The sequence below is a fragment of the Perca fluviatilis genome, chromosome 10 (assembly GCF_010015445.1).
Source record: "Perca fluviatilis chromosome 10, GENO_Pfluv_1.0, whole genome shotgun sequence".
NCBI classification, from domain to species: domain Eukaryota; kingdom Metazoa; phylum Chordata; class Actinopteri; order Perciformes; family Percidae; genus Perca; species Perca fluviatilis.
Window position 1 is genome coordinate 23540382 of NC_053121.1, and position 20306 is coordinate 23560687.

The 20306-nt window shown below is 40.1% G+C and overlaps 2 protein-coding genes across 2 annotated transcripts; both read left to right on the top strand.

Annotated features, from left to right (window-relative positions):
• The first annotated feature begins 1594 nt into the window (after positions 1 to 1594).
• fibpa (fibroblast growth factor (acidic) intracellular binding protein a) lies at positions 1595 to 7352 on the top strand. The gene is made up of 11 exons (XM_039813858.1): positions 1595 to 1980; positions 2112 to 2196; positions 3384 to 3582; positions 3866 to 3992; positions 4356 to 4456; positions 4623 to 4756; positions 5834 to 5942; positions 6060 to 6123; positions 6209 to 6295; positions 6433 to 6530; positions 7043 to 7352. Exons 2-11 carry the CDS (start codon positions 2112 to 2114, stop codon positions 7110 to 7112), a joined length of 1074 nt encoding a protein of 357 aa, XP_039669792.1. The 5' UTR covers positions 1595 to 1980; the 3' UTR covers positions 7113 to 7352.
• Positions 7353 to 8739: 1387 nt separating this feature from the next.
• On the top strand, positions 8740 to 19462 carry efemp2a (EGF containing fibulin extracellular matrix protein 2a). The gene is made up of 11 exons (XM_039813859.1): positions 8740 to 8920; positions 13243 to 13447; positions 14009 to 14057; positions 14230 to 14415; positions 14964 to 15086; positions 15251 to 15367; positions 15822 to 15941; positions 16090 to 16209; positions 16360 to 16486; positions 16971 to 17166; positions 18543 to 19462. Exons 2-11 carry the CDS (start codon positions 13346 to 13348, stop codon positions 18714 to 18716), a joined length of 1314 nt encoding a protein of 437 aa, XP_039669793.1. The 5' UTR covers positions 8740 to 8920; positions 13243 to 13345; the 3' UTR covers positions 18717 to 19462.
• The last annotated feature ends 844 nt before the right edge of the window (positions 19463 to 20306 follow it).

Below are 20306 nucleotides of genomic sequence, written 5' to 3' on the forward strand. Positions count from 1 at the left end.
GAGAGTATTGATGTGCAGCGAGAGATCCGACAAAAAGACATGTTTTCCCTTATGTTGTGATTTTGAAGGACACATGCAGAAACACAGAAAGGGAGGGCGAGTTGAGGGATTTGCAGGGATTTATTAAGATTAATCGCCGGAGGAAAAGAGAGCAGAGTGTGTACACGCAGCTAAAGCACGAGGGCCTGGTGCTCACACAGAGGCCTATTTCTGATCTGACAACATTTTAAAATAACTAAGAGCAAAAATGGGAGGGCAAAGATCAACAACGGGCTACTGCCCGGCTGACAAATGCGCTGCGTCTTACTTAAAATTAATGGTAGGCCTATTGTGTGTAAGTGATCTCCTTGCATCTCACCGTCCGTCACTTAAGGGTAGGCTACAGCTGGCAAGAAATATGCATCAGGCGCACTCGGGGATGTGATTCTGGTTTTGCCAATAGGGTCAATCCGGTAATGACCTATACGTTATAGGCCCCAATAAAACAACCTGAGGTAGGCTAGTCATATCAATTCAGCAAATATGATGAAACTGATTAACATGCTTCCTAGGCCCTACTACTGGAATTCTGACAAATTACTGTATTATTAATACATTATCCCTAATTAAAATCAATTTCATTTCGTAACCTACAAAACGCTGTCCATTAGACCTAGTGCTTTTATTGATTCATGTTCTGTTAAATGTTTCAGCAATTTGGGCCTGCACCGTATTCACTGGTCAGAAAAAAACCTTCTCGTAACACTTTCTAGTTTTAGCATAGGCTAATCAATAAATATTATTATTATTATTTATAATGTATGGGCGTTATTAGTCTCTGTGCCACATTTTACCCATAAAGGATGAGAGACATCTGCTCTGGCTCTACTGTGCCTGAAGCAGTGGAACAAGCTGAATGGTTGCTACACTGTTGTGATAATAGAACGTTGGATTGTTCAGTGTTGTAGCGAAGGCGACAAAAGCGGAACAAGAACGCAGATAAATAATAATCATATGTTGAAGAAGCTCTGACAGGGGAGGTACTGGAAGTGGATAGTGGATGCTAGAGCAAAGATGACTCTACAGCTACGATAGTTTCAAAATAAAAGCATAATTTCCACAAATAGGTTACTTGACAAAAAAACTTACATTTTGTGGGAAACACATAATCCCACATTCTGAGAAATAGGCTATGTGGTAATAAAATAAATTAAAATGTGTGCACGGATGCAGGTTTTGATTTACACACACTGCGTCTTTTATTGGTAGGCTACTGCACAATAAATACTGCTTGTGAGAGCACTTCCTCTGGTCTGCACTTCAACAATATATATATTGTTAAATGTGCATATATGCACATTTATTATAAAACCTATGATAGCACGTTAATGAACATTAGCCTACAACAGTACACACTGAATAACACAAGTTCAACATAGCCAGAGGTAGGCTACACAAATTCTGAAAATAATAAAACAGACAAAGTATAAGACAAAATATTGAAATTAATTCGTTTTAAATACAATAAGACCGTTTTTTTAACATTAGCCATCTGCTAATCAAAAATATTTAATTAATTAATTATTTTTACAGTCTATGCTGATTCTGTGACGTAACAAACCGGAAGTTAGAGTAGCATGACTGCTGTTGTTGACACTGAGCATCCATAGCAATACAGTAATGCTAACATTTGGTAGATGTTCGTGTTTTAGCTAAACCACGTCCGCTAATTACCTGATTTTGCCGTCTTGATAATTTGGTCTTAATTTACCGTTTGGTTGTCAGTTTCGTCTCCGCTGAAGCTGCTAACTTTGCGACGTAGCTAGCTTAATAGCATAATAGGCTAGCATTTAATAGAGGTAACGTTGACGTCAGTTGGCTAATTAGGACGCCATGGAAAGGACATTTAAGTTCATCCAATAGAATTTAACAGTATATTTGCATTTCAGCTTTTATTGTAGCTTGGTGCTTGAAACTGGTTGGGACAACACTCAAAACAAGGTATAATGTGTGTGTTGGTACTTAAAATGGCGTTGAGCTACTCTGACAGCTGATTGTTGATGGCTACTTAAGATAAACAAACGTTAAACAACTCCTGACACACTTGCTTTTACTTCTTTGCTTCCACGCAGATGGCAGTGGAGCTGGATGTGTTCGTGGGTAACACCACTATCATGGATGAGGAGGTTTACCAGCTCTGGTTGGATGGATACACAGGTATGAGTCACACCACAGATTTATGGGTCTCTGGGTCACAATGTACTCCAGGAGACATACTGATGAGTAGGGGTGCTTTTATTGAGTCCTGGTTTGTTGGAGTTATCTTACAAAGATCCACACAGTTGGTTTTACTGGAGTTTGGTTAAAACACCATACAAAAATAGCAGTGGGGGTCAGGACCACCCAAGGGATCACAAGATAAATCTGAGGGGTCGTACAGTAAGATGATTAAAACATTGTAAATAAAGAAGAGCACATATTGCTGCCACACAATGTTACGTTTCTTTTTTACTGACTTTCGTTGTGTGTGACAGAATTGGAAAACACATAATGCAACCTACAATGAGCTGCACACATATTTGGCATTCTCATCCACATCTTGCACATAATGATGGAGTGGCAATTCAGTGCTGCTGTATGTTCACACCTAGCCTCGCATTGCCAGACCTATCTCCACAGCACTGCGGAGGAAGGTCTGGCCCTTCCACAAAACATTCCTGGATAGAAGAAAAACATGCTCTGGTTTATTGACATTTCTTTAAGCCATTCACAATTGTCTTATTGGGTGTTGCTAAGCTCTGGATGCAGCGAGTGTGGCTCTTTAAAATGGTCTCGGGAAGGAACTTGTTTAGATGAAAAATTTGTACCCTGCAAAGAAAACACCATATACAATATTAAATGAAGTTAACTGTTCTTCACATAGTAACATGAGCTATATACATTAGCTGGATAGCTGGATGGTTAAATGTAATTTGCTCTTACCAGTGGATCGCCGTGTGTATTTTGTCCATAGGACATCCCCACCAATCAGTCCCAAAACATCCCAGTTAGAGAGTAATGCCGTAAACACATTCTTTGTAAATCTTTACATCCATTCCCCGAACGAGCCAAGCAGGCCTGCCTTGGTGCACGATCCAAATTTTCCTTGAATCTTGCCATTCATTGCTGAGAGGTTCCGGCTAATGCTGCTTGATCCGATCGGTGTTTAAAGTTAACTCAGGGAAAGCGGAAAGTGATTGACATCCGGCGGAACTTCCGGCGTCAACGGAACTATCCCCTAAATGAACCCTAAATGTCGTTGATATAGTCTAAGTCACACCTAACCAGTAGCTTTATTAGTAGGTGTGGTTACACATAACTACAGCCATGGTTGGATCACCAAGCATGTATGATTTATCTGACAGTGAACGATGCAGTGAAGGTGCGAATGGAAGGAGGAGTGATGGAGGAGTGTGAGGCGAGTGCAGATGTTCTGCTGAGTGACACCATGGACCAGTACAGGACTTTCCAGATGTGTGAGCGTCTGCTGCACAGTCCATCCAAACTAGCCAACCAGCTACTGTTCCAGATCCCACCTAATCGACAAGCCATGCTCATAGAGAGGTGCAGTAATGAGGCTCTCATTAATTCTCCTTCAATTATCTGACATGTTTCCAGTGTCTGATGGGAAGGTATATTACACATCTCATTGTCAACAATCAACGATTTATGTATTTTTCTATCTTTGGAATATGCCCCTTCCTTGAAACATGTTATTCTCCTGTCAGGGCAGATGTTACCATGGCATGTATTTGTTATTAAACACCACTACTTTATTTTTGTTTCTTGGCATAGTAAATGAGGATATATTATACTTACAAGTTTCCTCTTTTGTCTTCTTGTTTAGATACTATGCCTTCGATGATGCATTTGTCCGTGAGGTCCTGGGAAAGAAACTCTCCAAAGGAACCAAGAAAGACTTGGACGATATCGGTGCCAAGACAGGTGTGACACTGAAGAGCTGCAGACGACAGGTAAGAGCATTCTGAACACCACGACTGTTCATCTAGTTTTTAAATGGTCTGGGCTAACTGTGTAGGAGTCTGCAGCAGTTTTAAAAGTTAATTTTAGTTGTGAAACCTCCATGATTTGTTCCTGGTCCTAATCTGACTTTCAGTTTTGTACTGGCTATTGTATGCGATGCCTTGATTGACTAACTAACTTTATTGTAGTTGCTTTTTATTTATTTGTTTTATTTGACAAGCTGAATTTCTGGCACTTTTTTAACATTTTATATTAACATCTTTAATTGTCTAATATATTTTTTGTGCTGGGTTTATACAAGTCATGTTGTTGTAACTTTAGTAAGTCTCCTGCATTGTATGTTTTAATTTCAGTTTGACAACTTCAAACGTGTTTTTAAAGTTGTGGAAGAGCTGAAGGGACCCCTGGTGGAGAACATACGTCACCACTTTCTTCTTTCTGACAAGCTTGGAAGGTAGTCTGTGTGAAGAGCAGAGTACACTATTTTTTTTCCAAAGCATTGGTATTGCTTCAATTGTGTTTTTGGTTGTAGTTTTTATGATGAATTACTACATGGGTTTGTATTTTGTTTAACTAGTTCTTTTTGTTAGCTCCAATAATGCGTCTTCTGCTTATTTCAGGGATTATGCTGCCATTGTTTTTTTTGCCAACCATCGCTTTGAGACGGGGAAAAGAAAGCTGCAATATCTCACATTCCAGGACTTTGCTTTCTGTGCTGGGCAGCTTATCAGCAACTGGACCGTTGGGGCTGTTGGTGAGCCATTTGTCTTGTTTCCTTTGGCCGTTTGATGCCATTTTTATCTGAGATGTAAGGGACATGTATAACATTTAAGTTAACATGTGACATATGTACAGTACAGGCCAAAAGTTTGGACACACCTTCTCATTCAATGCGTTTCCTTTTTATTTTCATGACTATTTACATTGTAGATTCTCACTGAAGGCATCAAAACTATGAATGAACACATATGGAATTATGTACTCATAATAGTATGTAGTAAATTCAAACATGTCTTATATTTTAGATTCCTCAAAGTAGCCACCCTTTGCTTTTTTATTAATAAGGGAAAAACGTCCACTAATTAACCCTGACAAAGCACACCTGTGAAGTGAAAACCATTTCAGGTGACTACCTCATGAAGCTCATTGAGAGAACACCAAGGGTTTGCAGGTCATCAAAAAAAGCAAAGGGTGGCTACTTTGAGGAATCTAAAATATAAGACATGTTTTCAGTTATTTCACACTTTTTTGTTAAGTACATAATTCCATATGTGTTCATTCATAGTTTTGATGCCTTCAGTGAGAATCTACAATGTAAATAGTCATGAAAATAAAGAAACACATTGAATAAGGAAGGTGTGTCCAAACTTTTGGCCTGTACTGTATCTCTAATCTTGAACTATCTTATTGTGTCTTAGTTTGAGGCTTACAGATAGATAAAACATGTTGGTGAATCCAAGAACAACAAAAACTGAAAAAAAACATTGGAAACTGTGAGCCAAAATATACAAAGGGCTTAAAATAAATTTCTCACATAAGAACAAAAGGTATGCTGTTGATGTTGGTTATTATACAATAAGGAACATTTGGAGCATTGCATCCTTCAGTATTCTTCATCCTTCCCACTGACCACCAGAGGTCCTTCAGGTTTTGCAGATCCTCATTAGAATGAAGATGAATTTAACTTAAGTTACCAATTAGTAAAGTTAACATTTTTAATTGGGTTAGGCAGAGTTGGATAATAATTGTAACAAAAATAATAAGTGAGGATAATAGTTCAAAACATCCTTTGAACAGATTTGACAGTGTCTGACTCGAGTTTGCTTTGTAGATAACATGGTGGAAGACATGGACGTGGATCTCGATAAAGAGTTTTTACAAGAGCTGAAAGAACTGAAGGTTTTAATCACTGACAAAGATCTGCTGGATCAACACAAAAGGTAACAGAAACACAAATTTTTGCTAATTACTGAACTTTTTACTAGCCTTTAATTACAATTTAATCCACACTCGCTTATTGACAATTTCTCTTTTTCCTTTCTCTCATCTCTGTTCAGTCTGGTGTGTACAGCACTCAGAGGAAAGACTAAAGCTTTTAATGAGATGGAGGCTAATTTCAAGGTGATACACCCTCATAATATCCAAAATGTAAAATGTCACCAACTTCTACAATGAAAGTAATATAATTATTTTCTTTTTCTTGTAGAATCTTTCCAGAGGCCTTGTCAACATTGCCGCAAAGTTAACCAACACAAAAGATGTCAGAGATTTCTTCATTGATCTTGTAGAGAAGGTGTGTACTTCTACAAAAGTTCTCCAGGTGTTTTAAGCAAAGGAAGATCATTCAACCTTTTTTTCCAAGGCTAGTTTTAAAGTCAGCCTTTGAGACAGTGTGATGTAACCTCACCTCCCCTCCTTTTTCTCCCCCAGTTTATTGAGCCATGTCGTTCAGACCGATGGACAGCTGCAGACATGAGACTCTACCTCACTCACTACAACAACTCTGCACACATACTTGACACATTCAAGTGAGTTAATGTGCTTTTATTTTGTAAAGCTTTTCAAGTAGAGTGTTATCAGTTCCCAAGGGGGTGACCCATACTAAAAAACTGGATTTTGTAGATCTATTTGAGAAAACTAACCAATAGACTGAATATTATATACATTTTGTCATTAAAGCTGCTCAAGCATAAAGTTGTATGTTAATATCCTCTCTAATATTGCCGTCTCTGTTCTACCAGTGGGTGTCACCCTATCTCGCCCCTGATTTCTTAAACTGTAGTTACCTTGTTTCTCATGCAAACACTCTGGAATGTAGTTAAGGGTTTACACAGCCCTGCACCACTACATGCTTAACAAAGAGATATTCATAAAAAGAAACATAGACACCCCCCCCATTACACTGAGTGGACAAAGTTTGCCTGATTTAATCTCTTCACCCAGATTTCACAATTACAGTTTGTCATGAATCTTACAGTACCTCTTGCTCCATGTACTTATAGTTTGCTCTCTTTCTGTCTCTCTGTTTTCTGCCCCTCAGACATCAGGCTGTGTGGGACAGATACATGGTCGTCATCAAAAGCTGTATCTTCAAAATGTATCACGACTGAAGCATTTTTTTGCGGCTCACCCCTCATTTCTCCACGCTCTTCCCTTGGTTTGTTTTCTGGCTGTTCCCCCCGCTGAAGCCGTTGTCTTAACCCTTCACTTTGTGCTTCCTCTGTTTCGTTTAGTCAGCGTTGATGACTTTTAAGGCCCATTATTGCTTTCAGCCTCCCTGTTTGCACCCATGTTCCCTGCAGTGTCTGTAAATTTGGTTTGTAAATAAAATTAACATATTCACATCAAAACGTCATTCTGTTTTATGTTATGGTTTTATCTGCTGTATTATAGGGAAGAATCACTAACCCATTCCCGGGACAAGATTTACAGATCTTGTGATTGTTGGATGGAGATAAAAGACATAGAGAGAGAGAGACACAAATCATGTGCAAAAGTGAAGATGGCAGACCTGTAAAGCCCCACTTCATCACTCTAAACTGTATTAGTGTACGACCAGCAGATTAAATGCGTCATGGATTGAGACCTCTGCCCATGTCTGTGTGTGGTCATGGGAATAAGGCACCAGCCAGGGGGGCACAGTTGGTCCAACTCGGGGGTTGTCAGTGTGACTTTTAACAACGTTCCCCATAAAGACAGCTGCCATCTCTACCACCACCCAGAAAGATGGGACAGATAAACAATCTGATCTTTCTGAGTATTTTACTTAGAAAAATCAGAAGAAAAAAAACAAGATTTGCTCCCACATTGTTAAAAATAGAATACTTGCGAACTCTAAGCATATAAAAATGAGTATGTCAATAAATGAAATATTTGGTTGTAAACTTTAATGAATGTGATCATTCTGTAATGGGTGTTACATTTCTCAAAGTATCTTGGAATGATGCCTGCAATTATAGTAAGACGCTTTTATTTTGTTGGAAATACAAGTTGACTTTAAGCTGAGTCAGACTTAAACTAATATAAACTAATGTGGGTTAAGCAACTTAACAGACTTGCAAGAGAAATACTGCGGAAAAATTATTGTGCAATAATGGATTAATCATGTACAAACAGCGCAGCAAAGTTGGTCAAGAATTATGATAGTATTTTATTTTCTCTATTTCATCCCAGAAAAAATAGTCTATTCTGAGTGAAGTTAACAGATTTTTTCCAAATAGGTCTCCACTCTCTCTCTCTTCCACTCTCTAATTTTTGTCCACATTCCATTAACTTCTCTCTCCCCGGCTATAAATATCCTGCATGTCAGATTGGACGAGAGCGAGGGCTTTAGTTGCTTTATGGAAAAAAGAAAAAAAAGTAAAAGATGGGGGAGGTAAGTATAGATAGATGGGGGGTAAATGGGAAAAAGGGAGGGAGGAAAGGGTGGGAGAGCTTGGGGCTTTTGCGGGGGTTTACTTTAAATGAAACCAGGTGTGTTGTGGGACCAGCAAGGGGGGGGGCATTGGGTAAGAAGATGGGGGAATCTGTGAGTTGTTGTTCTGCCTGCGATTTGGATGGATTTGGAATTTTGGTATTTGGGCCGCAGACCAGGAATTTGCATCCTGGGGGGTCAGGGAGAGGGGGTTTGGGGAGTGAAGGATGGCAGTGCAGGGGGCCAGAAGGGTGGGGTGGTGGGGGGGGTAAGAATGGGCTGTCCCTCTCTCCTCTCTCTCTCCCCTCTCCGTCTCTTGCTCTCTCTCCCTCCCTTTGCATGTGTTCAGCTGCTCCAGCTGTCGGTCTCCCCACTCACTTTCTCAGGGTCATACAGGCAGGAGTTTAAGGGACCACTTCTGTACGCCAACTCAGCCAGGACGACCGCAGCCAGCAGAAGGACACACCGGTCAGAGGGAGAGGACCTATCCAAAAAGATAAATCTGTGAGTTTTCCTGTGTTTCTATAATGTCTGACATCCATGTTAGAAGAGATTTGTGTAAAAAAACAACAACGGTAAATGACTTATCATGTTTGCAAGAGTTTTAAGAAGAAGTTTCAGAGGTGAGATGTACCGCTTACCCACTTTTCTGGTACAGGCCATACACGTCACAATCGCACCACTGCTCTGCTCTGTTCTGCTCTCTGCTCTCCCAGCTACACTTTGCTTCTGAACAGAGCCAAGATAATGTGGCTCACAGTCTGTGTAGTTTGCTTCTTGCTCCTATTACAGTCTCAGTGTTTCAGAGACTGTAATAAGAGGATAGACGGAAAGAGAGGTAATGAGTCACAGATCATGTGTTATTGTACAGTATGTTGCAAAAATTCTTCCACCTCATCCCTCTTGTACAACATTTAAAGTCAGTGTCACAATCTCGGTTTAGTCACTTGAGGGGTAAAACTATGTACAGCAAGAAAATGTGGGTGAATTTCTGAGAGAAAGCAGCAGCTTCTATTGAACAACAAGAAGAAACAGGTGGCAGCTAAATAAATATACACACAAAACACTTTGGATAACATCACAGAGTGTAGGATGCTGCCCTATTACTATTTGACAGTGTATTTTATAACTGTTTATACAGTATACTGCTAATAGCCAACATGTGACAGCTCCAACGTCACTGTAATGACTCAGGTCGGATTATAAATGCAACATGAAGGAAGCACTGTTCTCATGAGAGCAACCCATCATCTCGTGCCACATTGTATGCATACACTAATACATCACAGCCCTTTAACACCCTTTACACAGGGAGACAGCAGTATCACCACTGGGAAAAACGGAACTGCCCCAGAGGGATTTATTACAGTTACAGTGTGCAAATTTCTCCCGTAGGCCACTATTCATCACTGACTGTGGCGTTTCCCAGAATAAGAGTTAGGCTGTGAGTGTGTGTGTCATAGTGACCCCCTAGTTGTGGATTTACAGGTTCACTGACACAGTGGCAACAGAGCGCAGCTTGAGTCCTCTGGGCCACCATGTTCTCAGGCTGCTCCACGCACAGCCGAGCAGAACAACACAAAGTTAGCTGTGTATACACTACAACACACGATGACCATCCTGCAGTTTACATTGTGTGTGTGTGTGTGTGTGTGTGTGTGTGTGTGTGTGTGTGTGTGTGTGTGTGTATGTGTGGTCCAACCGTGTGTTTTTCCTGGTCCCTATGTGGTCACTTTTATAACCCCCTGACATCTTGCTTGTTAAATTGTGCTGACTGTTGTAAATGTAGAAATGGGTCAGCCTGCTGTTACTGAGGCCAAGGCGAGCCCCAAATGGTAATTATATTGGAGGTATTGTTGATACTATACACAACAGGTGTCAGAGCAGTACTATTTGGACATTTCTACTATGGCTACAACTCACAATTATTATTATCGATTGAGATGCTGATTATTTTCTCTCTTAATCATATTGTATGGTTAATGTCAAAATAGTACAAAAATGCCAATTATAAGTTCCCAGAGTCCAAGGTGATGTCTTAAAATGTGTTGTTTTGTCAAATCAGCAGTCCAAAACAGAAAGATATTTAATTTGCTATCATATTGAACAAGAAAAATGAGCAAATCCTCATATATGTGAAGCTGGAACCAACAAATGTTTAGCATTTTTGATTGAAAAATGACAAAAAACAAAGAATCAAAATAGTTGCTGATTATTTTTTATAGTGATGTGGTATCACAGTCAACCTGTTCGTCTCATCAGTTAAAACCAAGACGATGATTTCTGCACTTGGGTCACATTCTCTGACATCCTCCTACACAGCGAGGAGAGATGAGAGGTTAGGGGAGCAGTGGCTGGAGGTTTGGCACCAGAAATCCTCTTATGTGAACCATGGGGGGTTTCCCAGAACCTGATACTCTGGGAACCACTGCCACGGCAGGGCATCCTATCTGGGAACTGGCGCCCACATCCTTGCCACGGGCATTCCAGAGGTCCACCGCCACTTGATTTCCAGCAGCATCAGGGCAACACCCATGCATCCCTGCTGCCCACTCTTAGTAGCCAGTGAGTGACTGGACCCCAGACTGATGGTCAGTTTGTTTTGGGTGATTGTGGGTCACATTCTTGCTGGTTGTAAGTGTCCGCTGGGCAAATTCAGAGAGGTCACGTATTGTGGCTGTCTGATTGCATGGTTGTATGTGTTACTGTCAGTGCTTACAGGGTGAGGGGCATGTTTTGCTGCTTTTCACCACGTAAAGGCCACGAATGGCCTGTGATGTCATACATCAAGTATTTGAGGGTGTCCACGTCACCCTGCGGCCTTCTGTTTGTCTCAAATTGAAATACAACAATAAGCACTGCCTGCAAATGTGGCCTCTGGAGTTTACATTAGAGTGTGCGTTTGTGCACGTAGACAGGCAGTGATTATAACTTTCCTGTCATATATTTTAACTGGAGCTCACTGACTTTGCAAACAGCACTTGCTCAGAATTTCTTTCATTCCTTCAATTGGCCTGTTTTTTCTACTATTTTGGTCTATGGGAGCTGGAATAGGTGATTTGTTTAAATGTTTAGAGTCAGCTTAAACACTTATAGCTTCTCTCCAGGAAAATTAACTGAAGGGTGGCTGTGTCTCTACTGGGAGAAGAGCCCAATCCATCAGAATACTCAGAAAACATAATACACTATGAATCTGCCTAAAAAATACACTACACTGTATATAACGTTGTAATAAAGTACTCAGTTCCTTTACACACAGTGTAAACTCCATTGCAAGTACGTCCTGCATTCAAAATTCTACTTGAGTAAAAGTACTTCATGTATTACCAGCAAAATGAACTTATAGTATCTAAAGTGAAAGTACTCATTATGCCTAATGGACACTTTCAATATGAGGTCCTGAAAGATTATGAGCACAAAATTATATTTATGTAATAATAAAGTTATTATCTTATCAAAGAAGATAAAAAATACAAAACTTCAGCGGCTCTTCTGTTAGTTTTGTTGCAGGACAAGTTACAACTTTATCACGTTTTGTATGTAAAATCAAAGTAGCCTAAATACTAACTTGAGTTCTCAGATAAACGTAGTGGAGTAAAGACTACAATATTTCTGTTAAATCAGGGTTGTCTGTGCATCTTCCAGCAGCGTTCAGCTAAACCAGGGGCATCTCAGCTCAAGGACAGAAAACCTCAAGTGAAAATAAGGGACTGGAGAACACTGATTGATTTGCAGCCTTTCATTGTGCAAACAGACACAAATTTCACACAGTCTTCATCAGATAAAAAAAAATGTTTTCCCCTAAGCTAACTAGCTGTTAGCATGCTAGTTGGGATTAAACCAAAGACTGGGTTAATAATCATGCTGTTTGTTGTTTGGTCTAGTTGGTGGCTGTTAGCTAAGCACAGTGTTAGCATGCTAGTTAGCTTAGCAGGCCACTTAGTTTAACAGGTTGTTTGGTTTATTTGGAGGCTCAATAGGTATTTTATTCCTTTATTTGGAAACACAGGTCAAGGGACAGAATTCAAGAAAAGTGTCTCAAACCTGAGAGGCTGCTAAGTAGTGGCTACCTATCAGACTGGTGGTTGGACTAAGCGGGCCACGACATTCAGATGAAGTTGCCTATGAAGGCAGTTGGGGTCTGTTGAAAGATAAAAACATCACTTAGCAGGAATACTGGTGTTCCATAACAAGGCTCCCCCAACTTTTGCCACATTTTAAGGTGTATTGATAACTCCCTGAAATGTAGTGGAGTAGATAGTCCCTAAAAATAAGTAGCACTTGAGTACTTAGTTACTTTCCACCACTGACAAAGAAAGATTCCCTCTGACATTACAAAGACAACACAGTATCTCACAGAGGGAAGCGGCTGAGCAGGAGATGCTGTTGTAAAATATAAATAGCCAGAATTTACAGTATGTGCTCCACTGGCGCTGCTCTGATACGCAGTGGACTGAACCTCTGGAGGCAGTGCTCGGCAAGACTATCATTCCAGTGAGTTGTAGTCTGCCAGTCTGCAGACACAGTGTGCCTTCTGTAAGCAGCTAATATTAAAGTATTTCTGTGATGTTGACTTTTTTATTTTCAGCTGAAGGATAGAGTATGTCACAATGTTTATGTTTTAACCTGGCAGAGTGATTCATTCCATTTATTCCTGCTGCGATCAAGGGGGAACTGTTTGGTTGACGAACAGCGAACCAAGTCCAAGACGCTGTTTGTGTTCTGACTGACTACTTAAAAACTGGCTCCAGTGCTTTTTGCTTCAAGTTCATTCGATTTCTGAGTTTCTAATGTTGCTTTTTTATGTCTTTCCCTCTGAAATACAGATACCACCGCTGGGCTGCCTCTCTCATCTTTAAAGCAGCACTACCTGTGTGGCAGTGTGTGTGTGTGTTTGTGTGCGTGTGTGCATGTTTTACGTGCATTAGTATGCAGGGTGCTTGTGTGTCAATCTTGTGCGTGTGCATATGTGTGTCTGTGCTCCTCCACAGTGCTATTTCACAGCCACCTACAGAAAGTGACATCTACACGGTAAGGATGGACAAATCTCTATGCCTGCTTCTCTTTTCCTCTCTTACTCCTTTTTCTTTCTTTCCATCTTCCTCTCTTCCATTTTATGTCATTTTTTTGTGTTGAAATGTTGACCTCAAATCCTCTTCTCTCTTTGCTTCATTTCTTATTTCCTCATCTTCTTCCAAAGCAGCTTCCCTTTCCAACATTTTATAGTAGACATAGCTGGGGGTAATTTTAGCTTTAATTCCATGTTTCTTCAGACCTCACTTTTTCTTTCCATGCAGCTCACAGCAACGTATTTCTTTCCAGACTGATAATGACCCTTTTTCCAAACAGTGGCCTTAAAATCTTTGTTTTTGAAGTGACATTTGGCTTAAGGAAAATAGTTTATTGACATCTTTTTGGCCGAGCACTACACGAAAACACGTCTATACTGTGCTTCCCTTTAAAAGTCCCACTACTGGGGGTTTATTATGTATTATTAATACATTATGCAACTACTTGGCTCAGAGGGCCTGTTCACATCTTTCTTTTCATAATTTCCTTACACTCTCTTTGTCTCTCTGGTGCTCTTTGTAGGAATGCACAGATGGGTATCATTGGGACCATCAGACTGAGCACTGCAAAGGTAAAGCACTCTTTTTTCTGCATTTATTCCATTTCACCACCTAATTCTTACGTACAGTAACAGCTGTGATCATCCTGTTGCTCTTCATGCTCTGTCCTGTCCATTTCATTTGTTCAAGTTTGTTTTCAAGTTTGGTTAGTGCCTAAAGTCTTGTCTCTGTGTCTCCCATCAGACATAAACGAGTGTGAGACCATTCCAGATGCCTGCAAAGGGGAAATGAAGTGCTTCAACCACTACGGAGGTTACCTGTGCCTTCCCCGCTCTGCGTCAGTCATTCCGGCCCCAGAGCCCCCCATCACGCCCACCGAGACCAACCCCTGCCCTCTGGGCTACGAGCCGCAGGGAGACACCTGTGTGGGTGGGTGTCTGGTTTGTATGTCTTGGGGTTTAAGGTGGACAGGTGGCCACAGGATGAGTGATCATTAAGCATGTTTGTGTGTGTGTGTGTGTGTGTGATTGTGTAAGTTTATTGTCGGTGGCCACAGATTGCGAGGGACAGGTGGCCGTAGCAGGTGTTGGGACTGGAGGCTGCATGTTGGTGCAAATTGTGTGGGTGTGAGTGAATATGAGTCAATGGGGTGCAGACAGACAGCGTAGGAATTTGGAAGATTTCACACAAGGACAGCTGCTGTGTTTTAAGAATCAGACTTGCAGCTAAAACCTATTTGCGCTGGAGGACAGCGAGGTGTTTATCTGAGACAGCAAACATGATTCAACGTGATATGATATTCTCAGCTGTCGGGTGCAAATGAGGGGAACAGAGTCACCATCGTCTGCCCTTCAACAGTCACACTGTGTCTTTCAGTCATGATGAATGATGCTGTGTTTGCTCACAATAACAATAACAATGATAATGTAATAATATTTTTTGTTCAATGTTCATGTTCATATCACCGACAAACACAGATATCAATGAGTGTGAGCGAGAAGAACATGACTGCCAGCCCAGCCAAGAGTGTATCAACACATTGGGTGCCTTCACCTGTCAGTGTCCTGATGGTTACCGTAAGGTTGGCACAGAGTGCATTGGTGAGATAATCTGAATTTATCCTTTAACTAGTTTAGCTAAGCAGGCTTAAATATAGCAATTACATTTATTTTTGCTACATGGCATAGGGGAAATAATAAATAATTAAAAAAAAAAACTGTAGGAATGCGAATATCCCTCTACTGACTCTATTTCTCTCTCTCAGATATCGATGAGTGCAGGTATAGGTACTGCCAACATCGCTGTGTTAATGTCCCCGGGTCCTTCTCCTGTCAGTGTGAACCTGGTTTCCAGCTGGCAGGAAACAACCGATCTTGCATCGGTGAGTGACGCCCTCTTCAACTGATTATAAGACTCAACAGTTACAGCCAATGTCTCAGGCAAAAGGTCTGCACATTTTACTGATAACCCTCAATCAATTTTGATCCTACATCTTACTCAGTGGCAATGCTAGCAACAATCCCATAACTGTCATTCAATATTGATAAATTCTAGAGCATGTCTCTCTTTACACCAGTGAGAAAAACAGCAGACAGAAATCTCTTGTGTGAAAGAAAACAAAACAGTTTAATGTGCTAATTTTGGACCCCTTCTCTCACAGAAACAAGCTGATCGAGAAAATATGTTTTGCAGGGCCTTTAATATATTTGGAGCTATCATTCTGATTTCTGCCTTAAGTTTTGAGTTTCTGTAAACGTTTTTGGGATGTGTGTGCTCTTTGACTCTGTCGTACAGGATTTAAGATTATCTATAAAATCTACCTTTCCTCTCTTCAGATGTGAATGAATGTGATATGGGTGCCCCTTGCTCTCAGAGGTGTTACAACACGTACGGCACCTTCCTTTGCCGCTGTGACCAGGGCTATGAACTGGGGCCTGATGGCTTTGCTTGTAACGGTAAGATACCCACTCTGCCTGTAAAGACGGATTAGTATGAGTGAGTACAAACTTCCCAGTTTCAGTGATGCCAATCCGCTCTGTTTTCTGTCCCCGTTCCACCTTTAATTGCGAGCGATTAATAAAACCTGAATTTTTAACTTGACAGACATTGATGAGTGCAGCTATTCCAGTTACTTGTGCCAGTACCAGTGTGTCAACGAACCAGGGAAGTTCTCCTGTGTGTGCCCAGAGGGATACCAGCTGCAAGGCACCAGACTATGCCAGGGTAAGCACACCCGCCTCCATTACCTTCCTCTCTATGCTTTCAGTCACAAATGCTGCACTGAGTCAATACTTATTCATCATTTGACAGCGACTCTTTTCTTGTCCTGTTCCTTGTTCAAATCAAACATCAGCAGCTGTTTTTCTTCTGCAGATATAAATGAATGTGAAACAGGTGAACATCAGTGTACCGACACACAGACCTGTGTGAATATCCACGGACGATACCAGTGTGTGGACTCAAACCGGTGCCAAGAGCCTTATGTACAGGTGTCTGAGAAGTGAGTGACACCTCATGAAAGCTGTGTGTGAAAACACTCACACACCTTTTCCCAATTACTAAAATATGTGCTGGCCATCAGCTCAGAATATAATCAGCCCCTGTATAGAGTATGGCTCAAACTGCAAGATTACACCAATTACTTTTTCCACATATGAGTCCAACTCACAACCTTTTCTTCTGAACATGGTCCAGTGCAATAAGAAAACCATTACACTGTTACAAGTGTTGGATTGGTAACAGGTGTGGGTCACTTCTAACATATCCCAGATGATTTGGAAGTATAAAATGGATTTCAGAAAAACATGAGGGAAAAAATGGCTACTGTTCAATATTTGTTTAGATTTTAGGACTTTCCTTTCAATCATATTACTCCCTCTGCTGGCTGATATAAGAACTACTGTCAATGTTCTCTGCACCAAATATTACTGCAGTTTGCTGTTATTGTACTTAAAGTGGATTTACTTCTCTGTGTATGTGTCCAGCCGCTGTGTATGTCCTGTCAACAAGCCCGTCTGTCGAGATCTGCCTTTCTCCATCGTCCACCGCTACATGAGCATCACCTCGGAGCGCTCCGTCCCCTCCGACATCTTCCAGATTCAGGCCACTAGCGTCTCTCCGGGGGCTTACAACACCTTCCGCATCCGCTCTGGAGACGAAAATGGAGACTTCTACATCAGGGTTAGAACTGTTACAGAGCATGATTGACATTTGTGGATAGTATTCAAAACTTTTATTTAAGTAAAAGTAGTAATACTACAGTGTAGAAATATTCTGTTAAAAGTTAAAATCCAGCATTCAAAATCTTACTTAAGTAAAAGTATTAGCATAAATATATACCTAAAGTATACTATATTAACTATAATTATTGATGCAATAATGTGTACACCACTTTAATGTTGCAGCTGGTAAATGTGGAGCTCATTTCAACTACTTTACTAACCTATAATAATATATCCTAATTTATTAGCTGATTTATATTTTGTATTATTAATCTAAATCCGCAAAGTAACTAGTAACTTTAGTTGTCAAATAAAAGTAATGGAAACATTTGTTTTCCTTCTGAGATCTAGTGGAGAAGTAAAGATAAAGTAGCATAAACTGAAAATCTTAGCTTAGTTACATTTTACCACTGATGATTGATGGTTGCTTGGAGTTTAAGGTGCAGTGACTGTAAGAAAAAGTTCTAGTTTTGGGTTTGATGGATATATCGGACTAACTTTTTATTATTATTATTATTATTTTTCAGGTAGTGTTGTCCTGACTTGAAACATCGCCCACCACATTTTCCTTAACAAGCTAATTCCTAATAGGTCAGACTACCAAAAAAGCTGGTTAGTGTCAAAGGAGTTTTATTGTCACAAGATGCTGTAGATGCTGTAGTTCAACAGTGTTTTACAATGCAGACCTAAAATAATGTTGTTTACTACCATTCATAGCTCAGCCGCAGTGATAGGTTTAAAATTTAGAAACTAACCTCTCTGTTGCATCTTCTCACAGTCAAAGTGGGCAATGATTTTCTAAACATAATACATTTTCTTTCTTTTTTATAATCATGAAGCTCACAGGATATAGTCAGACATCTTTACATGTTTAACTGATAAAAATTGGATCATAAACTATGCTTTCCATTTACTTTCTCGCCAAACATTAACTTCAATATCTAATTTGTCTATTTTTGATTCATCATGGTCCCACTAACTGTGTTTGTGTTTAAGGTTTTTTGCATTAAAAACAGAGAATTTGTCCTTTATCTTAAAACATAACTTTAAACAGAAAGCATTTAGACCTCTTCTCAGGATTGTGCATACATACTGTTTGATTAACATTTCCTTCACTGTCCTGTATCACCTGTTTGGGTGGGACAATTTATACCGTCAAAGAAAGAGTCCAACATTTTGGGAAATACACTTATTTGCAAGAATTAGATGAGAAAATCGTTTCATTTAACTCTGGGAAAGAAATAAGCATACAGCATTTCCCAAAATGTCAAATTATTTCTTCATGTGAAAAGTATGTAGAAATGTGTGCAGTTATCTAATTGTTGTCTTCTCCAGCAAATCAATAATATCAGTGCCATGCTGGTGTTGGCCCGTGCTGTGTCGGGGCCCAGAGAGTACACGTTGGACCTGGAGATGGTGTCAGTTAACCCTCTGCTCAGCTACCAGGGCAACTACCAGACCAGCTCTGCTCTCAGACTCTCCATCTACGTCGGGCCATACACCTTTTAAAGTGGAAGAAGAAGAAGAAGAGTGGAGGGACACCGGGAAAGAGGGAGAGAGATAAACACAGATGCAAAAAAGGAAAATAAAGCTGTAAAACAAAAGTGGTCGATGCAGTTCAACCAGTCACTGTGATGTTACTCTTTAGCTTTTTGTATTTCCAAAGAAAGCCACACTTTTCTGTCAGCCATCTGCAATCAGTACAGTATACAAATACATCGTAGCAGTACTGTCTCACAGATACATAAGAGCCTTAAAATAATTAGCCTAATTACATTTGTTCTCTTGGGTTTAATGTGTCAGTTTCCTTGGATATCATGTTTACTGTCATTTTTTATTTATCACTTATCTGACAGCATCATTCTGTGGTCAATGTGTAAAAAGAGGGATTTTATTTTCTTCACATCTGTTCAGGGGGAATACAAATCTATGTGACATGTTTTCCATCTGCCTTCAGGTGGAGTGATTCAAGCCCAGTGTCAGTAGATTAATCTGTTTTCACAAGTTTACATCCTTATCTTCGGTTCTGCTCTGTTTTGTCACTTTATTCTTGTCATCCCTGTTTTCTGTTGACAGACGTGATTCAGTAACCACTAAGATCAAACCTTAGCAATCCCACGCTCCTCCTTCACCCTCCACTGTTCATTCCTATGTTCAAGCTCTTCATCACTGCCTTTTGTAGGTTTGTCACATTGCTGATTGTGTTGTTTTTTTTGTCTAAGATTTAAACCCAAATAAAAACAGTATACCTTTTCCTCTGTGTCACAGTGAAAGTTATTGCAATGTCATTCTTATAAGTATTTTTATTCTCATTCTCCAATGTGAGGATTTGCTGCTTTTCTCAGTTGTTTATTGTTATAAACTGAAAATCTTTGAGTTTTAAAAAGTTGATCAAGAAAATGGCAAGTTTTGAAGAAAATTTGGATTGTGCCTCACCATCGTTAAAGAGCAACACACAGATGCTTCCCTGAGCTCGTCTACAGGACAATCCAGGACTATGAGACAGTCCTAAATGGGGACTGTATGCCGCCATACTGATCTCTCTGATAGGCGACACCATTATCTAGCCCTGACCTAATGTACCTTAAAGCTGCCTTTAAATCGAACTTCCACCACCAAATCAAAAAGCAGATTCTCTGCGATGTGATCCTGCCTATCCAGGCCCCTGCCTTATATCCAGGCCCGGATTTAGGCATAGGCATTCTAGGCACCTGACTAGGGCCCATTTGCAACTAGGGGGCCCAGTAAGAGGGAAAATTCAAAATATATATTTTTTTATAGTTTTAAATTTTTTTATTAAATGTAAATTTCCAATCTAACACTTTATCTAAACTTGTAAATGTCAAGGTGTGTATATTGTTATATTGGTCAATAAAAAGTACAGTAAAGTAAATCCTAAATTGCAGCTTGCAATCTCTTATAAGCTACACAGCCAATCAGTAAAATACAAAGACAGAAAGATCACGGCCCCATTTAGATTCATTTCTTCTTCTCTAATAATCTAAAACGTTTCATTGCTGTGCCAGAAAGAAGCAGAGGAAAATCTATCAACGTCCTAACATCCTGAAATTAGAGAGGAAAGGCAAAATGGCTGCAGTT

What these genes read in the sequence shown, in the direction of transcription:
- fibpa (XM_039813858.1), top strand. Translation starts at nt 2,112, where the DNA reads ATGGCAGTGGAGCTGGATGTGTTCGTGGGTAACACCACTATCATGGAT. An exon ending in TGAAGAGCTGCAGACGACAG is followed by an intron (nt 3,993 to 4,355) that starts GTAAGAGCATTC and finishes TTTTAATTTCAG; the next exon opens with TTTGACAACTTCAAACGTGT. An exon ending in AGATGGAGGCTAATTTCAAG is followed by an intron (nt 6,124 to 6,208) that starts GTGATACACCCT and finishes TTTTTCTTGTAG; the next exon opens with AATCTTTCCAGAGGCCTTGT.
- efemp2a (XM_039813859.1), top strand. Translation starts at nt 13,346, where the DNA reads ATGCAGGGTGCTTGTGTGTCAATCTTGTGCGTGTGCATATGTGTGTCT. An exon ending in TCAGACTGAGCACTGCAAAG is followed by an intron (nt 14,058 to 14,229) that starts GTAAAGCACTCT and finishes GTCTCCCATCAG; the next exon opens with ACATAAACGAGTGTGAGACC. An exon ending in TATGTACAGGTGTCTGAGAA is followed by an intron (nt 16,487 to 16,970) that starts GTGAGTGACACC and finishes GTATGTGTCCAG; the next exon opens with CCGCTGTGTATGTCCTGTCA.